Source organism: Sander lucioperca, chromosome 19, assembly GCF_008315115.2.
Source record: "Sander lucioperca isolate FBNREF2018 chromosome 19, SLUC_FBN_1.2, whole genome shotgun sequence".
NCBI lineage: Eukaryota > Metazoa > Chordata > Actinopteri > Perciformes > Percidae > Sander > Sander lucioperca.
This window is the reverse complement of record NC_050191.1, coordinates 10,427,222-10,446,758: the sequence shown is the minus strand read 5'-3', so window position 1 is coordinate 10,446,758 and position 19,537 is coordinate 10,427,222. Positions and strand designations below refer to the sequence as shown.

At 38.2% G+C, this 19,537-nt stretch overlaps 1 protein-coding gene across 27 annotated transcripts in view; it reads right to left on the bottom strand.

Moving 5' to 3' along the window:
• Positions 1 to 215: 215 nt before the first annotated feature.
• ptprk (protein tyrosine phosphatase receptor type K) overlaps positions 216 to 19,537 on the bottom strand; it is a 122,507-nt gene continuing 103,185 nt past the window's right edge. For 3 of the 27 annotated variants that reach the window (XM_031321598.2, XM_031321603.2, XM_031321602.2), the window contains 19 exons: positions 18,242 to 18,402; positions 17,313 to 17,348; positions 14,188 to 14,199; positions 13,631 to 13,818; positions 13,011 to 13,110; positions 12,608 to 12,753; positions 11,242 to 11,259; positions 10,499 to 10,535; positions 10,286 to 10,383; positions 9,671 to 9,787; positions 9,268 to 9,422; positions 8,987 to 9,122; positions 7,941 to 8,090; positions 6,905 to 7,078; positions 5,254 to 5,385; positions 4,282 to 4,407; positions 3,947 to 4,110; positions 3,306 to 3,441; positions 216 to 3,141 (listed from right to left, as the gene is read on the bottom strand). In XM_031321598.2, coding sequence (XP_031177458.1) covers positions 3,088 to 3,141; positions 3,306 to 3,441; positions 3,947 to 4,110; positions 4,282 to 4,407; positions 5,254 to 5,385; positions 6,905 to 7,078; positions 7,941 to 8,090; positions 8,987 to 9,122; positions 9,268 to 9,422; positions 9,671 to 9,787; positions 10,286 to 10,383; positions 10,499 to 10,535; positions 11,242 to 11,259; positions 12,608 to 12,753; positions 13,011 to 13,110; positions 13,631 to 13,818; positions 14,188 to 14,199; positions 17,313 to 17,348; positions 18,242 to 18,402 — 2,140 coding nt within the window. In that variant the 3' untranslated portion in view covers positions 216 to 3,087. Of the gene's footprint in view, positions 3,142 to 3,305; positions 3,442 to 3,946; positions 4,111 to 4,281; positions 4,408 to 5,253; positions 5,386 to 5,811; positions 6,034 to 6,904; positions 7,079 to 7,940; positions 8,091 to 8,986; positions 9,123 to 9,267; positions 9,423 to 9,670; positions 9,788 to 10,285; positions 10,384 to 10,498; positions 10,536 to 11,241; positions 11,260 to 12,607; positions 12,754 to 13,010; positions 13,111 to 13,630; positions 13,819 to 14,187; positions 14,200 to 17,312; positions 17,349 to 18,241; positions 18,403 to 19,537 lie in introns of those variants that run through there. The other 24 variants (XM_031321604.2, XM_035995016.1, XM_031321610.2 and 21 more) reach the window with 19 other exon arrangements.

Genomic DNA, 19,537 nt, shown 5'->3' with positions numbered 1-19,537 from the left:
TGGAGAGGCTGGTGTTCAGATGTCATCTCTTTAACCAGCTGAACTGCTGCCTGCTCCCTCCTGCTCTGAAGAGATGGGAGTGGCAATGGTGGGGTGCAACCTCTAGTGATGATCCTGAGGGCCCTTTTCTGGACCATTCTCTAGAAGAAGATATCAGATATAACATCATTTTTAATTGTACGCTAACAACAGAACACTCAACAACTCAACACAAGTTTTAATTAAAGAAGTGGTCTTTATTACATCAAAGAAGTCAAACATTACAGACAAGAATAATCATGAGCCATGAATATCAATTCTATACTTAGACTGGCCTCTCATCCAGACACCTGCTTCATTCACTGCTCTTCCTTGCGATTACTTTGGATTTATTAAGAAGGAATTATGGGCATCTTAACAGGATTTGCTCCTTAGTTTTCCCTTAAGTGTGTAGTTATGAACTTTACTTTATATAATTTCGGTTGACACACTTGTCATTCTTTTCTCTCTCTGCGTGCTATAGAGATGGCCATCAGTTTTGTCCAAACTGACTGTATTAACGTGGTGTTATGGCCTGTGAATTTTCTCTTCCTTCTTTGGGTCAGACCAGAAATCTGCAGAAATAAACAAAAAAAAAGTATGTTCCACCAGCAGAATAAAGTTCTGTATTCTGTGGACACTAATACGTTTTAAACAATATCTGTCCTACAAGAGTACAATCTCTTTATCTACAGCAGAACTAATGTTCTCACACTGCATCCATCATCTAAATCTCTACTGTTCATCCAACAATAGAGCCTTTTAGAGTACTCATGATAGTCTATTTACAATAACATCCTTAACAGGAGACGCGGGCTACTCTTGATCCAACCAAGTGGAACCTCTGACATTTTATTTACATTAAAGTTGTTTTTTCTGATTAAGTTTGTAAAACATGTGGTATTCGGTAAGACTGTGAAGTCTCACAAAGAATTCGTGAAGCATTCTGATTAATAAAACACATTGAATCATGGTCCAAAAGGTATTCAAAACAGTGATCGTCCATGAGAACGCATTCAACAAAGTCCTAGTTGCGAGCTACGATGGTGTTAAAATGCTTGTATCAACAAGAAAATTCAAATGATTAGGCACAATAAATGTTTTTTTTTTCACAGGCCTGCATGTTTCACTCACTAAGCCTGTTTGCATCACTGAGTCTGTGTGTATTCAGGGATAATGGTGAGCAGGATATGAGGATGAAGATAAACAGCTTATCCCATCTAGAACATTAAGAGGGATAGGAGCGATTATCCAAAATACTCTGTGCATATAAATGCATTGATGTTCTACTGACCACAAACAGAGCAATGGGTTTTTACACAAATAAACCACGGTAACATCACAGAGTTTCATTATTTGAAAAACAAGACAATACTACTGAATTCCACCTACATACTGAAAAACTACTTCTAATGCTTTAATATACAGCTTTGATTAGGGGTTCTTAAACTTTTCTTCATGGACCCAAATTGAGCAGATCTCTTACCTAAGGACCCTTTATGGGTTCATTAAATCATACTAATACTCTCAATACTCCAGAGGAAACAGACTTGCAGTCCATTTTGTGTCCCGACCCACAGTTTAAGAAACGCTGGTGGTAGAGTAAACATGGAATGAAGAATGATTGTTCTTACAAGCAATGCAAGTAAACAAACAATAAATACAAACAATGTGCTTTATCCATATAGACATATTTACACAAAGTCTTTGGCTTATGAATAAACATCAGCTACAAAATAATAATAAAAAGTGTTGGCCACCAGTGCACAAAACAAATGAGGCCTGGGGTCAGTTCACTTCCAATTCCATTCAAACCATAAATGGAAACTGTAATTCACCTATTCATGAAAAAGCATTTATTCTTAGTCTTTTCTAAGAGTAAATAAGCCTCGTACCCAAAATATCCCATTTCTGAATTGGCTGAATTGAAAGTGCATTGGGCCCAGCCCTGAAACAAACATGATTATGGTAATGTCACATGGTTGAACACAATCTTCAATTTTCACAATTTGGGTTACAAAGAAGACTTCAAAAATTCTATCCAGACAATCAATAAATGATGCAACAAATCAACTCTGCAGTGACTGCAGAAAACATAAAACAATGATACATATCACACTTTCTTGAACGTATACATTTTAGTGAAAATCCTACACTTAACATTTTTCAAGTTGCCACTTCATGATATCGTAAAAACAAAAAACAAAAACAAACAAACACACAAAAAGCCTAATACTCCCTGTGTAAACTTCCTGTTTTTCTTTCATTGTCAGTCTTGTTTCTAAGATGCTACTTTATCTAATTACATGTAGCAAACTTACATTGACATTTAGGGTATTTTCTATGTCTATATATTCCGTTATCTGACAATATACTGTATGTAACCAATGAAGAATGGGTTCAAAGTGGCTATTAAGTACTTAAATACATAATAATGTTCTGACTCAGAAAAATAACATGTAAATGCTGCTGATGTATGGAGTAGAAAACAGAAGCATTCACAGAGTTTGGCCAGGCTGTAACTTTAAGTTTCTTGTTCTTATACAAAAGTACTGGCAGCAAATATTCAAACATCACCATGATGAGATGCCCAACACTGTTAAGTAGTCAGAAATAAGCATGAGAGCAGGCTTGGTTGCAGCTAGCAAGGCGGGAGGGAGACATCTACAGTGCACATTGAGTACTGCAGCTGGAACAGCATGAGGCATCAAGTCCATGGGAGGAGGGGCTGTGGTGAGAGGCTAAACATTTAAATGGGGCCCAAAATATACAGGGGCCGGCCGGCACTCAAAAAGCTGTACAATAAGCATAAAGGAGTAAAAGCAGTAACATCTCCCCCTCTGTTGCACTCCCAGCAGCCCCTTCTGTTAAAAGTCTGAATGTTTCCCTTTGTTTGGATACTTTACAACACTGTACAAGGAGCCTATTTTGCTTCTGCCATTTGTAGGGACGCAAAATGGGTGCTACAGAACGGCAACCACAGAGGGGAGTCGGGACCAAGCGCAAGCAAAGGATCAAACACACGGGAAGTGAAATTAGGTCTTCACCTCCTCCTCCTCTCTACTTTGTTTAGGAGGACTCTATGAACTCCAATGACAGGTCGTAACAGAACCGGTACTGCTCCTGTAGACAAACAGAGACAGACATACTGAACTTAACATCTGGGTGGGTTAGGGTTCATATTTTGGGTCAATCTCTGACAAAGTCTGATATGTTGTAAAACCAAACCAAACATTTAGGTAATCTCCCTCTGTTACTCGGTTTGTCTCTCCTTCTCTCTAACTCACCGGAGTATCCACCATGTTGGGTTTGCTGTTCCTCAAGGTCTTTACGGCGTGGAAGACATCGACCACACTCTGTCTCTTGGCCATCTCACACACAATGCTGCTGGCACAGAACACTCCACTACGCCCACCTCCGTTTCTGTAAACACGCAGACAATAATACAGAGACATGTCACAAAAAGCACAATTTAATATTTCATTTGCAGTTTTGCCACCTCTCAGCGTTCATGCCACTGATCTTGGAACACTGATAACAAATCATCTTGCTCGTCACTAAATCTTGTGCATCATCAGACAAAAAGACATTCTGGTGGAAGAGAAGTGTCACTCTGAGTGAGTTTCATGAGCCATTAACACTTTCTATAATAATCACCAATTGGTGCCAATATAACTGATAGTACCAGTCCTTATAAGACCACTGCTAGATGCAGTCTTAACAAACAAGTTAGGCAAATTTAGCAACCTTTATTTGATTCTTTTCATCTTTACTTGAACAAATTAACTGATACATTTTCACGTTTTTTAGTAAGTAAACCAAATTTGTTCCTGACAGAGCTGCTGATTGCTTTTCACAAATACACTCTTGCTAAATAAAAAAATAAATAAAAAGTGTATGAGACTCTGTATGTTTGGTGTGAACCCACAGGCAGTGTACGATGGTTCTTCCCTCTCCCTCCTCTCCCTCACGCTGCCACTGGTCGACCTGCAGGATCAGTTTGAGGAAGGAGCGTTTGGAGGCGGGGATTTCTCTGTGCCCCGCCCACCCCAGGTACTGGAACTGACGAACCATCAGGTAGCCTTCCTGGGGCTGAAAGATCAAACAACAAAAAAACATTTAGAGGAATGGATTCTGTTAAACAGGAGACTATTGGAAGAGATGTGTTAACACTGTTTCTGTTCGTTTCTCAATCACACATAAAGGAAGATGTGGCTTGAAGAAAATCACATAAACGTAGCAACACAATATCAATCAACTAACCCTGGTGAGGTTGCAGACTCTGAAGAGTCGACTGATTACGTCACATTCCATTGAGCAGGACATACATTCCACCTGGACCGGACCGTAACGCAACATGCCCTCCTCTGGCCAGTACTGAGGACAGCCCTGAGCAGAAACAGTTACAGCATTTAGATACAGTATATGCAAGAGTGAAACAGCAATAAATAGAAGTGCAATATTCAATATTGTAAGCATTTTTCTTATTGTTGTTTCCCTATATGTCATATGGTTTTTTGCCTGTTTGAGGCCTTGGTTAGCAAAGGACAACTTTCTCCCCTTTTGGAGACCGTAAAATCCTTTTCATATATGCTGACTTTGGTGTGAAGTTGATGTTGAGGCTAGACTGACATTTTAAGCCAATATTAGCATTTTTATACAAATTTGTAGTAACTGCAAGACAGGATTATTTTCTTCAGTATTATAAATGTTCCTCTCTGTTCACAGACTGGAGTTTAATTAGATTTTTATTTGATACAGCTGACCATAGAAATCTTTCCAGTGTGGTCTGCAAGAGTTTTTACTTCAGAATGGCAAAGTGTTAAACATTAAAACATATAATAAATTATACATTTTGACTATATTAAAGATGATACCTGTGTAAGTATACGTTTTATTTGTAGAACTCTACAATGTGACATATCCTGTCGATTATTCTTGCTTGTTATGACTGTTGGATATATTAGATATCATTGTTTGTTTCCCTTCACTGCTTATAATGTAGGCATATTGTATTTATGCCCAAGTGCCTGTGTATACGAGTATATATAGTAGAAGTATGTTGATAGTATAATAAAGTTCATAAATGTTATACTACTATATTTATTGGTGAAAGCTTTATATCTCAAATATATCATAATCTCAGAAAGTAAGAAAAACAGTGACAGATCAAAATTGTGATAATCAAATGATGATCAAAAGTGATAATCCTAAAACAACTGAACAGTGAATTACCTGAGCCAGGTCAATCTCATTCAGCATCACCAAACTGGTACATCCATAGTCATAAACCAGACGCCAAAAGTCTTTGACAGTGTTAGGCAAAGGATGCTGGGTAACGATGAATGCAGCAGGCTGTCTGTAGCTCTGCAGGAAACAGGCAACAGAAATAATGTCAGGTCTTTCATAAACACAGTGGTGTCATTTCATTCACAAACTTATTAAATCTAGCAGCATGAAGCACTAAGTTTTGCTTTTCATACACATCGTTCACATCCCTGTTTTGTTACCTAAATATCTTTATTCTTGTTTTTATTACATATTTCTTTCTCTCTCTCATACACACTCTCATGGTCACATAATCATGCAGTGGGCTTATCAAATGTGAGTGTGAGGAGCATGCATTGCATATACAAATACACTGTACGTACAGTACATCTATGTCTAATAGGGTCAGTGTACTTCATGTTCAGTTCAAGTCTTTAAATGGCAAATTTGTCAGTCACAAAATCAAGTTTCTATTGACATAATGAACTGACTGAACTAAAAGTGAACTGAGCCCAACTCATCTTGAATGAAAATGTGCAGCCAAATGTGTGACATGAGTGTGAATGACTTTGGTGACTTGTAATCATGAGGAGAATCTAATGTGAGGGTCAGGGTCAGGTTTAGGATTTAGGGTGTAAATGGCTTTACTAAACATGAACCTGGTGACGGAACGACACTGAAGCCATGAAACAAATCCAGTATTGGAGATTTGAAGTAAAATTCCATTACCTGGAACTCCTCTGAGAGCTTGGTTAGAGAGAGGCCAAAGGTAAGTGACTAAACTTTAAATATAAACTTCAACAATTGGAAAGTTTTACAGCAATTACAGTATTTTTGTCCTCCAACAGATTTGTTGGAGAGAAGCCAGGTTTCTATCCACACCATGCATATATTACATTTTGTGTTTCAACCATTATTATAAACTCACATACTGTATCTACAGCCCACCCCTTACTATCCTTCTCTCTGTCTAATTTCTATGAAAACAGACCTGCTAATCAACATTAAATTGTATTTATGTCAGACAATGACCAGATATTGCCATCTTACCTTAAATTTCAACCTACATAATGACTTTGTTTTTCAAGTCATGGTGGCAACATGTTGTCAACTGTTGCCAATGTAAACAATGCCCTGCAACAATGAGGCTGTTAAAGATTGGGTGGTGACCAGAGAAGCTAGTGGTCTTTTCAGAACCTGGATTTGTCTCTAGCTTTCTGCTGCTAAAACCACAAACACAGCATCACACAAACAGGGAGGGGAGTCTATGTGTGTGTGTGTGTGTGTGTGTGCGTGTGTGGGTGTGTGTTTGTGTGTTGTCTCTATAAACATATGTGCATAAATATATAATATGTGTTTCTCTTCATCATCATTTGTGTATAATGTCTTAAAAGTGTGTCATTTTTAAACAATTATGTGATTGCAGTTTGGGACAATAGACATTACACGTTTTTGTTTTGTTTTACATATATTCAAATTGGGTTACGTAAATGCAACACACATCTGTCTAAAATGCTATGTCCACATATGTTGTGAAATGTCCCAAACTACTCGTGCTTGATGTGTTGAAAATAACACAACCTAACTGTATGTGAATGTGAGTGTGTTATACACTTACATCCATCAGAGCAGCATTGATGTAGTTGCTGCTTTCTCCGTCTATTGTAATGAGGAAGGGAAGGCATCTATCAGGAGGAAGGCCATCCATAAAGCGGTTCTTATCTTGGTTTCTAGGCAACAATGCAATGCTGCAGTCTTCCGGCTGAGGCTGAGGGGTCACCGAGTTTAACGTCTGAACAAAAAGAGACATGCAAAACATATAAGTTAGTGCATAAGCAGAGTTTTTAGGTCCCTGAAATACTCTTCTTTATTTATTATAAATCATTTTATTATCTATATTTAATACTACCTTTCTGTGCAAAGTTAGGATTCAAAGTTGGGTCCCATTAAGGTTGAAATATATCCCAAAATCATGCTTGAAAAACAGGTGTCAAAAAAATGTTGTGTTGCTGGTTCATTTAAGGTACCCTGTAGAGTTTTTAACGGCTAGTAACGCTATAGAACTATGTTTTTACAAGTGGGTCCCGATTTTGTTTATATCTTGGGAAAGCGGGTGACAGATATACATTCCATTCATTTCCATGCTATTCCACTAATTGACATTTAGCAACGGTAACGCACCAAGTAATACAGAAATGCACCAATAAAGCCAAAGAAGAGGAAGACAATACTTGAAAATACTTAAAAGCGTCACAGCTGTATTGTATTATGTAAAAATTGCATTGATAAAGTTGTTTTTGAGTTGTTTCTATCTGTTGCTTCTGGGTTATAGCTAAAGGATAAAGTTACATTTTTGGGTTGAGAAAGGCCAGGAGTGGATTCAGAAGCTGATCACTTCCCCAAAACGTGGCTAGATATACTTCTTAGATGCTGCATGGTCATTCAGAGGCTCAAAAACTCTGCCAGAAGCCTTGTTAAAGCTATTGTGCAAAATACCGAACAGCTGAGAAGTGGATTATGCTGACATGAGACACTTCTGTTGACATTTTGTATTTGTTTTGTTTTGTAAAAACTCAGCTTCTAAATGCATTTTTAGATAAACTTTGGAGGGGTGTAACTTTAAAGGCTGAAGATACAGATTACATTAGGTTTACCTGGAACTCATCCTTCAGATGTGACGAGTTGGTCTGCGAGTCGATGCGGATCAGCTCATAAAAAGCAGCTTTGAACTCGCAGACTGGTATGGCTGTTTCTCCACATAAACAAGCCTCTAGAATGGCATCATGGATGAATATATACTGCTCCTGAAGACGTATAATTGAAGACATGCATAGTGTTATATACATACCCATATTTCACTCCAGAAAAAAACATTGGCAAACAATAAAACACACGTGTCACATAGATAACACAAGCGGCTGTGATGTCAAATGAAAGTGAGCATGCTGACACTGTGAGTTAGTGATGACTGATGGGAGATGGAGCTATGAATGAGATGAGATGATGAATGTCGTGTTTTGGTTTACCCCACTTGTGAGTCAGTCCACACAGGAAATTGTATTTTTTGGAAATGACTGCAGCTTTAATTCAATGAACAAAGTGAATATCTTTGTTATGATGTTTTTTGTTACACTGTTACAGACTAATATGTCTTACATTTTACAATGTGCACCGAAAGATTATGATGATGGTTACATAAAAGAATGTATTTAATGTAATCAAAATAACTCTTTTTGCAATGTTGTAAGAGACATAGATAGAGATAGATAGAATAGATAAAAACGACATATAGGAAATTAATTTTGTTGGTAAAAAACAAAAAACAAAGAACGAAGAGCAGCAGAGTTCGGGTGTTTAGAGGGTTCACTGCGTGGGATGAGGTGCTTCATTCAAGGTGCCACACTGCTGTCTAGCACAGTGTATTTCTTCATCCTACCACCGAATGGTGCCAAAGTAAGATATTTTCAAATCCTTGAAAAAGTGGCTCTTAAATAATAACGAATTTCCCCCCTTCCCCGATAATACTCCTAAGTATATATTCCATGAAATGTTTGCTGTGTTTATGTAATGAGATGACATGTTTATGAATGGGTGGCAGATAGATGTAGTCAGTCAGCCTACACCATGGAGTCTTACACTGAGGGTTTATTGAGTATATTCTGAGATGTGGATGCAGATGGAGGATGGGTAATGCAGTCACCTCAGTCTGTACCATGTTGATCCTCCTAGAGCGAAGAGCCTTCACACAGTTGTAGATGTCGACCACTCCTTCTCTCTCCGCCATGTCCAGCATGATGTCAATGACTATGAAACAGCCCGTACGCCCTGCTCCAGCACTGCAGAGAGAAACAGAAATTATTCTTTATGTTCGTAATTGAGAGAGAAAAACAAAGACATTTTTAATGACTATATGTATATTTCAGATATAAGGGTGCCTAGTAGAGTGGTACAGAATATAAAGGTCTCCGTTTATTTCTATACCTGCAGTGGACCACAATTGGCCCAGCAGAGGGTGGATTGGAGATTTTAACCCTGCGGATGAAGGAAAGTAGTCCCGTAGCGTGATATGGAACTCCGTGATCAGGCCAGCCTGTGAAATGGAACTGCTTGACTTCCCGCACCTCGTTGAAACCACGCTGAGACAAAAGACATCTTTAGGTTACATTTCATGGTAGCTATCATTATATATGTTCCCTCATTGAATATGACCCAAACCTATTAACCAGTTAATTAATGTGGAACTCCCTAAGATCACACAGGGTACAAGCATTACAAATTTAAGTATTTGCAATATTGAAAATTATGCTAAACAAATACAATGCCAAATGAATACAAAACGAAACCGAGACATTATGCATAATGTAAGTTAAAAAATATCACTCACCCTCTCCAATGTAAATGTGCGAACCACATATTCAGCAAGAGGTTCAACCTCTACAAAAGTCACCTTGAAGTCTCCGTACACCTCTGCATCATCTGGCCAATACTTATAGCACTTAACCTGTGAGAAATAACGTTTAAGATTTGATCAAATACAGTATAATAATTATAATCAAACATGTTCAAATACCTGGATCAAGTAGCAGATATACAGTAGCACCTTACGCAAAATAAAATACAATGCCCTAAACATTGCATACTTTACTAATAAAACGGTAGGACAGCAGTGATGGTCCACTAATTTCTTTGCACCAGTCAGCTAACCTACTTTTTTTTCCCCAATTAGCACAAATTCAATTGACATTAACACTATCAAACAATAAAATGCTTGAAGAATATCTTTCTGGCACACGTGCTAAAGCTGCTTCAAACTGTAACATGATTCTCATTCATGATTTCTTACTTCTTATTTCTTTTATCTGGCTATTACAATTGTCAAATGGCCTAAATAATCTTTGCTAGGCAAAATGCATGTAAAAAAATATTTTACAACTATGGGTGAAGGTAAAATGTCTTGCACAGTCGAACAACAGAAAAAACTAAAAAAAGAGCAACTTACCCTTCCAACCTCCACCAGATTGGTTACCATGACGATGCAGGCTGACTGTTCCTGCCACACCATTCTCCAGAAGTCATACACTGTCTCATGAACAGGACCTACACACACAGACACACAAAGTCACGTATTCAGTACTTTGTATGATTACTAAGTGTGTCTTATTTGTAAAATCCTGTAAAACAGCAGTTATGAAGAATTGTTGCAGTATCTTACCCTGAGTAGCAATGTAGTGACTCGGTCTCTGGTAGCCCTGAAAACAAAACAGAACACAAAAACTCAGTATCCATACAAGTGCATTTATCACATTGTAAAAAAAATCTCCCATCACAGTTGTAGACATCGACAGTCAGTGCATCATTATAACTGTCAAAACTAATTTCTGCTCTTATTTGTGGCAATAGAAACATTATGGAGCGTCTCCAAGTAGTTTATAGTGAAGTTAACTAAAATATTTTGACGATATAATGAATGCAACTGTCATTTTTGGGCTACGTGTTGAGTTGCACTGCAAGTTGCAAAAGTTGGTCATCTCATCAAGGGGATGGGATGTGGGGGAACTTTTACTCTTAATACTCGTACCTGATATTTCTAAATTCTCAAAACAAAATTGCTAAATTATGCTCAAAGTAAGGCACAAAAATCTACAGATGACTGCATTGATGCCTGCCACCTTTACAACAACTGTCAGGTGCAAAAAGCTATGACAACCACTGATTGGGATTTCCTGTTGGTAATTAGACAAACACAGGTACTACGCATAAGCAAATGCACATATTGGGAAGTAAGGAAGACTGGTGAGAGGGCAAGATGGATTGAAATCTTTCATGCTGCAGAGGCCCCAGCAACTCAAAATGCTCGAACAACGCGACTTGATGCATTTAATGACGAGTGTGTGAATGGACGTATAGGTGTAAAGGTTGAGGGGCGTGAATGAAAGAATCCACAGTGATACTTACATCCCTGTACAGCCAAATCTATAGCCCAAGCCACAGGTAGAAATAACGAGTGGAAGAAAGAAAGAAAGAAAGAAAGAAAGAAAGAAAGAAAGAAAGCACAGTGAGTGTCAATCAGAAAAAGAAAAGTTGCATTGACATAATGGGACTTTGAACAGGACATGCAGAAAAAAAACATGAACTTAATGATCTTAAAACTTAGAATTAGACTGAGTAGAATGGACACTCCCTGATGCCATTTGACTTACTCACAGCAAAAGTGCATTGAAGGTCTGCAGCCCAAAGAAAGCTGGTTGTTAACAATTAAATTTTCGAGTACAATCCAAATTATATAACAGCCATTGGATCATAGTTGTACCAACAGAGATAAGCTGGATACACCAGGGAGTGTCCACTCTATTCATCCTAATTCAAGCTTAATGTGGATGATAGCATGCATGTAATTGTTTTAATGGAAGGTAATGGTAATATAAAAGAGCATGCTATAAGCAGTATTAGCATTTAAAAAAGTACAATGTGAGAGACTAACATGCAGATGATTGTTGTAAAGGGTACAGCAAAGTGAAAAGATGAATGGATGGATGTGTACTTAGATGGAGTTATGTAGTGATAGATGAATGGACAGACAAACGATTAAAAAAATGGATAACAATGGATGAGTCGGTGGATGGATTGACCACTTAAAAGATGAATGGATTGAAGGCTAAATGTAGCGACTTTAAGGAGATACTCTTCTTCCCTTTCTTGTTGAGAGTTAGATAATAAGATTGATACCACTGTTATGTCTGTGCAACAAATATGAAGCTAGCACCAGCAGCCAGTTAGCTTAGATTAGCAAAAAGACTAGAAACAGGAGGAAACTGCTTGCCTGGCTCTGTCAAAAGGTAACAAAAGCTACCTATACAGCTCATTCAAAGCTCACTAATTAACACGTTGTATCTCATTGGTTAAATGTAACTAAAGTGTAACAATGGCAAGCTGTGGTTTTACAGGGGGTTATATACCAGACTATTTCTCAGAATATACTGGCAAAGTGGCTTCCTGGAGTCACATAATGTGTCAAACCATTTCATTAAAATGTGGTTGTTCCAACTAAATCCAAATGATGACTAAAAATCTACTGTTTTATTTAATGTAACTTATATAAGACTAAATTGTAATTTAAATTAGCTGTATCATGATACTATGATACATTCAGAATGGATGCATAGATGAATATATGGATAGAGACAGAAGAAAGACAACAGAACAGACACCTGAGAAAGACACATTTACTGTATGCATGATGTGTTTTTTGGGGTGGCTGGATGCATAAAATGGTATGATGGATGACTAGTAGACGCAATAAAGGTATAGAGGCCTGACATACGAGCGAGGGAGTGTGGTTTCGTTGGTTTCGTTGGGAGCCAATAGTAGCATTCGATGCGTTTCCACTTACATCGATGTAGTTGGCGTTGATGTAGTCGGAGGAGGGGTCGTCTTCTATGGGCTGGAGAATAACCCTTGAATGGTCATCTAAAGAAAGAAGAGTACAGTGTTGGAGAGAGCAACAGAAATAGATAAAAAAAAAACAAAGAGAGACAGTGAGATTGAGAGGAAAGCAAAATGAAAAAGAATATTTGTTTTGGGGCATATGGACATTTTGGTGCAAAAAGCACATTAATGTATTTTTTCTATGTCTCTTACCCCCCTCTTTCCCCTTTTCTTCCTCCTGTAAAGCACGTTGTAACTTCTGATGTGAACATAAATATACATAAATTAAGCTTGCTTACATGCTATAATGTTCCCATAGCGGTTCTTGGTACGGTTCTGATCCTTCTTGGCCACGTCCCAGGAGGCCGATTGGCCCTCGAAGAAGCTCTGTATCACCAACAGCACACAAAACAATACAAAAGAAAATTACACGTCATGGATCCTAAAAAAGTAACATTCCTACTGGATGGCTCTGAGCAGGAAGAAGTAATTGAATGGCTTTATTCCATGGGCACATGAGTGATGACAGAATGCTTATTAGATACATAAAAAGGGGAAATAAAAAAAGGTTTGTAGCTTTTTGACTGTTTAGTTGATAAGCAGAAAATATTCTGAAATTAAGAGGCAATTCAACCCTAATAGTCACTTTATCATTTTAATGTAGCCAAATATCAAATAAAGCATGATTGATTTTCTTTATAGGCTTTTCAGATATCGTACTCTTATCCGATATCGAATAGGAAATAGCCTTGTCTGGGTTATACTTAAGGTACTAACATTTGTGTCACTACTTCTTAAACCAACAACATTAACATGACTGCTTCACTTTTGCTGCTTTTGCTACTGTAACCAACCAGGCTACTAATACTTCCTTTATTGCTACTACTAGTAATCTAAGTACTGTTTATAATAATCTTACTTCATACTCCTCCTTAAAGCCGTAGCTGTCAGATGTTTTCATCAGGTTGATGTGCTGCAGAAGATCGGCCACTCTGATGGCAGGGTGAAGCTGTCCAGTCTGATAAGGAGATTCGGTTCCTTCACAGTGATACCGAGGAACATCCAGAAGCCTGCTGTTCTCCGCTGCAGAGCCACTGTGGTTCTCATCTACAACAAAAGAGGAAATTACTGGTTAGTTCAATCGCAAATTAACCACACATTTCATTATCAGTGCCTTTACTGTTTTATACTGTCCAGGGTAAAAAAAACTTATAAAACGGATCAAGTTTTTTGTTATCATGTCTGAGGGATGAATCATGCAGTAAAAGGCTGTTAGGTTGGATAAAAATCGTGTACATTTACTAAACACGGGCTTAAAAAAAAAAAAACATTACTTTTATCTATATGGCAAAAAAACAATAATTTTTTTGTCTTCCCAAAACCAGTTTTAGCTGCTGGCTTCGAACTATTACTATAAGAAAAGACTGTATTTTCCTTACACCAAACAAATCATAAGTCACTCTGTCTAATACTCACCTGTGATTGGAACTACATGTCAAAGCAGCAGAAAAAGAGAAGAGTAAAAAGGTTTAGTCAGACAGTCAGATAGGAGGATTTGTTAGTAAAACTCTAAGGGCCCTATCTTACACCCAGCGCAATTGACTTTGTACAGCGACGCATGTATCATTCCTATTTTGCACCCAACGCACAGCAGACTTTTCCCTCCACAGACTCACGTCGGTAAATTAGGGAATGAACTTGCGCTCCCGGGAGCGGTTTAGCAAAAAGAGGAGGCGTGTTCCGGGGCAAACTTTCCCTAGTGCTATTTTGCAGTTTCAGAAAACAATTCCGTCACAGACCAGGAAAAAGATGCTATTTTAAGGGCGCATGCTTGGCCGTAATGTAGAGTGTGCACACTACACATACACTTTGTTTCTCTTATCTCACGGACCCAGCAGTTCCCATTTTTGCAAACCATACATAAATACAAGGAAAAATATGACCTTGTTTTACACATTTCCATGAATCATGGATGTGTTGATGACATAAATGAGGGAATATTAGAGGACTTAAGGAGATGTGATGTTGAACTGCATGTGCCGATGCCACTTAACCCAAATGCCCCAGCAGCAGCACGGGAGAGGAGAGACAGAAGAGCTCCATCATCTATAGTGAGGTAATCTCGGTCTAATGTTAGGACTACATTGCAAAAATATCACCATGCATTCATAACCTCGTGATTCAGTGAGAGTGAGCCCAAAACATCTGAAAGTATGTTTTTGTGACATTTCTTTATTTACATTTTGTCAAAAAGAAAAATCAATAGCAAACATCGGTCTCCTCAGCTCTTGGCATGCGCCCATGGATGTATTAAGAGCGTGCGCCTAGCAAATCCGCCATTATAATAGCAATCCGCCATGGAACAAGCGCGCCTGCTTTTAAAGGGAATGTGAGATAACGCTCTGATTGGTTTATTGCACATTACGCCCAAATCACACCTATGAGTAAGGTAGCTATTAGAGACCAACCCATTTTAGATTTGCGTTGGGTGCAAGAGTAATTTATCCCGCCGGTATAATAGCAACAGCGCCCGAGATCCGCCCACATAGCTACTTGCGTTTGGCGTTTGATACTTGCGTTTCAGATCGTTAAAATAGGGCCCCAAATGTGAACTACAGGTTACATTGACAACTTTGATCTACAATTATACATAATGGATGATTTAAAAAAAAAAAAACAGATGATCTCACAAAACTGCAGAGCATGGCCAAAAAACATGAAGTGCCACTTTGCTAAAACAATGTTTATGGCAACATAAAAGCCGTAGTCTATTGCAATGCCCTTTACTGATATCATCCACTGCTATTTACAACTATGTTACTTCTTTCAGTAACTGATACTTCAAACGTAAATTTCACTCTACTATTCCAAGCTTTCTACACCTTCCATACCCATTGTAATAGTAAAGGTAGGTGGTTTTATTCAATATTTACAAACTTTACCGCATTGACATATTTCAGCATCTGAAGCTACATACATCTATTATATGTGGAATAAAACAATACATTTTAACCACAGATGAGCAAGCATCTGCTATATACTGTAGTGCAGAAAGGCTGCAGGTTTAATTATCAATTGTGAGTATAGCATATATGATATAATTAACTTGAAGCTTGTACATAGAAAAAAGTATTTTGGTTGTAGGCAATTATGGGGTCAAATTGTTGCAGAACTTCCAGGTGAGGGTTTCTGTGTTGCGGGGGATAATGTGAGTTGGCAGGAGTAATGCACAGACTGACAGGTTGTTTAATGGAGCAGCTTGGGGTTGCAGAACAACCAATCTGATTTAATCTTCACCACTGTTTATTAACTGACACTGTTTATTTCATCCAACTGCTGCTTTTCTCTGCTCTGAGGACATGTTAGCTCATTACTGATTGTTAAAGGTTTCCTAAGCCCTCGTCAGGCCAATTAACAGTAAACTTAACCTGACACTGCCTCTTAATTTGCTACTTCCTGCTACTTCTTCCCACTCTATGATGTGACTGGCCAAGACGGATTGAAACTGCAGCCTTCACTCCAAATTAGAGGCTCAGGATCAGTTAATTAACACAGTTGGGTGGTGTTGTGGATTGTGGAGCCCTTAAGGGTATGTTAGATTGCTGCGGTCAGTGTCAACACTAGACACAACTAAAGATAAAAACATTGCAGTGCAACACTGGAGCTGAGGTAACATCCAACTTGGCAGAAATTGGCTACAAAACAAACCTAGTGGGTATCACAGATGGTAGACACTAAAGCAGACCTCCAGATCCAGTGCATAGAAAAAGTCCTGCCAAACACACAGGCCTGTAGGCACTAAGTTATTCACTGTCACTTGATGTCACAGATTTAATCTGCACTCGTTTTGTGGTGGCACTGTGACAAATTGTCTTCCTCCTTTTACTGTATGCATTAGTTTCTGTCGTTTTTGGGAGAGGAGATGGCATGCCTTAAAACAACTCCAAACTGTGGAAATAATGAGGTCTCTAAAGGGAGAATGATGGTAATTACTGTGAATATCAATCACTCTCAGTATGAAACAGAAACCATGGCTGGGATTGGGAGTGATTGAACCTGGGGAAAACACAGTACGACAGATGAAGTGCTTGGCTGTTGTTTTTAGTACCGGCCATGTTTTACAAAGACATTTGGCACTAGGTGGTAAAAAAACAAAACAAGATAAAAGATGAACACGCAGTTTTGCTATCCTCATATATTCCATACATTACACATAGTTAGATTGCATTTGAACCAAATCCAAACATCATTTTAAGATCAAAAACAACATTTTGTATTTTTGTTGTGTTTAAACACTTCAAAAATGTAGATGAGAGACAACATTGTGGTACAGAAACTTCAATTAAGCCAAGGTATCCACCCACAAAAAACACATGGTACTTGACAGAGGTCAAAGTACATAAGACAGGATGCAGGATGTAACGGAAACTGTGATCAATGTCTAAAATTTAACTGGCTATTTGGAAACAAAACTGGGACCTACGTAATGACGAGATGTACAACACGGGGTTACAAGCACAGGGGCTTTAGGATGAAGAGGGGTGATCACTAAAGGGAACTGATGGTAAATGTGACACATCCAACCATGCTACAAGTCTCACCTAGCACAGCAGTTGGAACCAGAGGATCGTTGGGCACTGTGGGAGGAAACACGGTGAGGAGATTTTCTAAATTTCAATGTTACTCAAACGTACATGAGGACCTAAAAGTGAGCAGTAAGCATCAAGAAAATTCAATCCGTATGGCTCCTGATGGACTACACGTTCTCCAGTCATGACTTAAACATGAAAACCATCCACAATTTTTGCTCAACGTGGTCTTATAAAGCTATGAATTATTTACTTGAGACAGAAATGATTTATCAGCAGTTCTTCCGTTCACGATCACGAGACATAAACATGTACACTTTCTACACTTTTTGTTATTGGTCTTTGTTTCCAATTTTGTAACTGTAAAACTGATCAGGCTGAATCGATTCTTGAGTTGTTATTTTTAACAGCTGAAATGATTAGGCAAACATTTTGATCATCGATAATTTGTGTCAATCATTTTCAAGGCAGAAATACCAAACATAACCTCGTTCCTGTTTCTGTAATGTGAGGATTTGCTGCTTTTCTCCGTGTTATAACACTGTAAACTGAATATTTTTGGGATTTGGACTGTTTGTTAGACAGAACAAGACATTTGAAGACATCACTTTATACTCTGGGAAACTGTGATGGACATTTTTACCTGATTTTGGACATTTTGGAGAGAGACTAAATGATGAACCAAAAATTATCAGAAGATTCATCAATCAAAGCTGAGCTTGAGAACTGTAACCTGGCTGTTAGTAAGAATAACCTTGCAATTGCAAAATTCAAGTCTTACCAGTGAGGATAGAAGAAAGGAAAGATAGAAAAGGATAAAACTGAATATTAGATTCCAAGTGCACTTATGACAAGAGTTTTATGTTTTGAAGCTAGCCCATGGTTAATACTACTGTTTATGGTTAGAATTACAATAATATTAGTCTTGTTTATGAACCTACATCTGTTGTTGTAGTTGTGAGAGTCCATGAATGTCACAGCCATGGGATCCTCTCCATGCAGAGTGCTCTGGTCAGCATAGCTGCGATCCATGGCATTCACCATGTGAGTCATTTCCTGCCGTGTTGTTCCGATGGCGTCTTTACGTTTTTTAGCCAGTTTCCTGTTGGGGGCAGAGACAGACACAGTCAGGCATCTTATAAACAAATACACAAACATCAGCTAGCCTGCAGACCACCGCACCGAATAGTCTCACATTTTAAAGTATAATAGGATGTAGTACTAAGTAGGTGGTATCACGTCTTTTTTGGAGATGAAAGCACGGCTGGGGGCTGCAGGCTGCTGATTCAAGATGCAGAGTTTGGATCCAACAAGGAAGAGAAAAGGAGAAAAGAAGAATGGTGGGGAGAAGAGAGGAAGGAAAAACGAGAGAGCAGGCTAGGGAACAGGCTCAGCTATAGGAGCTGAGGGAAAATAGCATCTAACACAGACCAGGGACAAGTAGCAAAGGGAAAACCTGTTATCAAACTTGTTACCAAAGATGAGCTGTCAGATGAAAGCCTTTAAAAGTGTTTTATTTTCAAATTGTTTCTAGTTGTCGGAAACTGAAAAAAATTATAATAATTGTAATTTAATGAGATTTCTGCATTATCACAAGGTAGGCTTTCAATAAAGTGAAAAGGAAAACAAACACAAAAGAAAAAATTCACAGCAATATTAAATATTTGGGTTTTCATCCGACAGCAAAGATAGGAAAATACCCATTAAAACAACAGTAAGGGAATGACTTATGATCTACGGAAGCTCAGGGAAAACCATTTAGAAAACAAAGTACCACCGTTATCATCATATGAGTAGTAGCACTCAGGTGACATCATAAATAGTCAGTCTAGAATTTTGAGAGACTGATTCACTACCTACCATGGAAAAAGACACCTTTAGAGATACCTGATTTTAATCCGCAATTTTTCTTCACAGGTTGTTTTTGTATTGGGGAATTAAATGTTGCAAGCAACATAAACCTTTCTTTATCATAAAGACCGGTGTCTGGTGAAGAAAAATAACAGTTTAAAAAGGGTATAATTTCCAGGTTTAACATCCATACAATCCCAGGAAAAATAACTGTAGAGGGCTTAATACTTGAGCATGACAGAGCATGCAGGAACATTTTCTACCCAGAGCCACAGATATACATCAGTTAGGACAACATCTGTTTTAGCAAAACAAACATTTATTACGTTTTTAGTTGACCTGCTTTAAATTAGTTAGTCTCTTACTTGTATAGCAGTTTGAGGTCC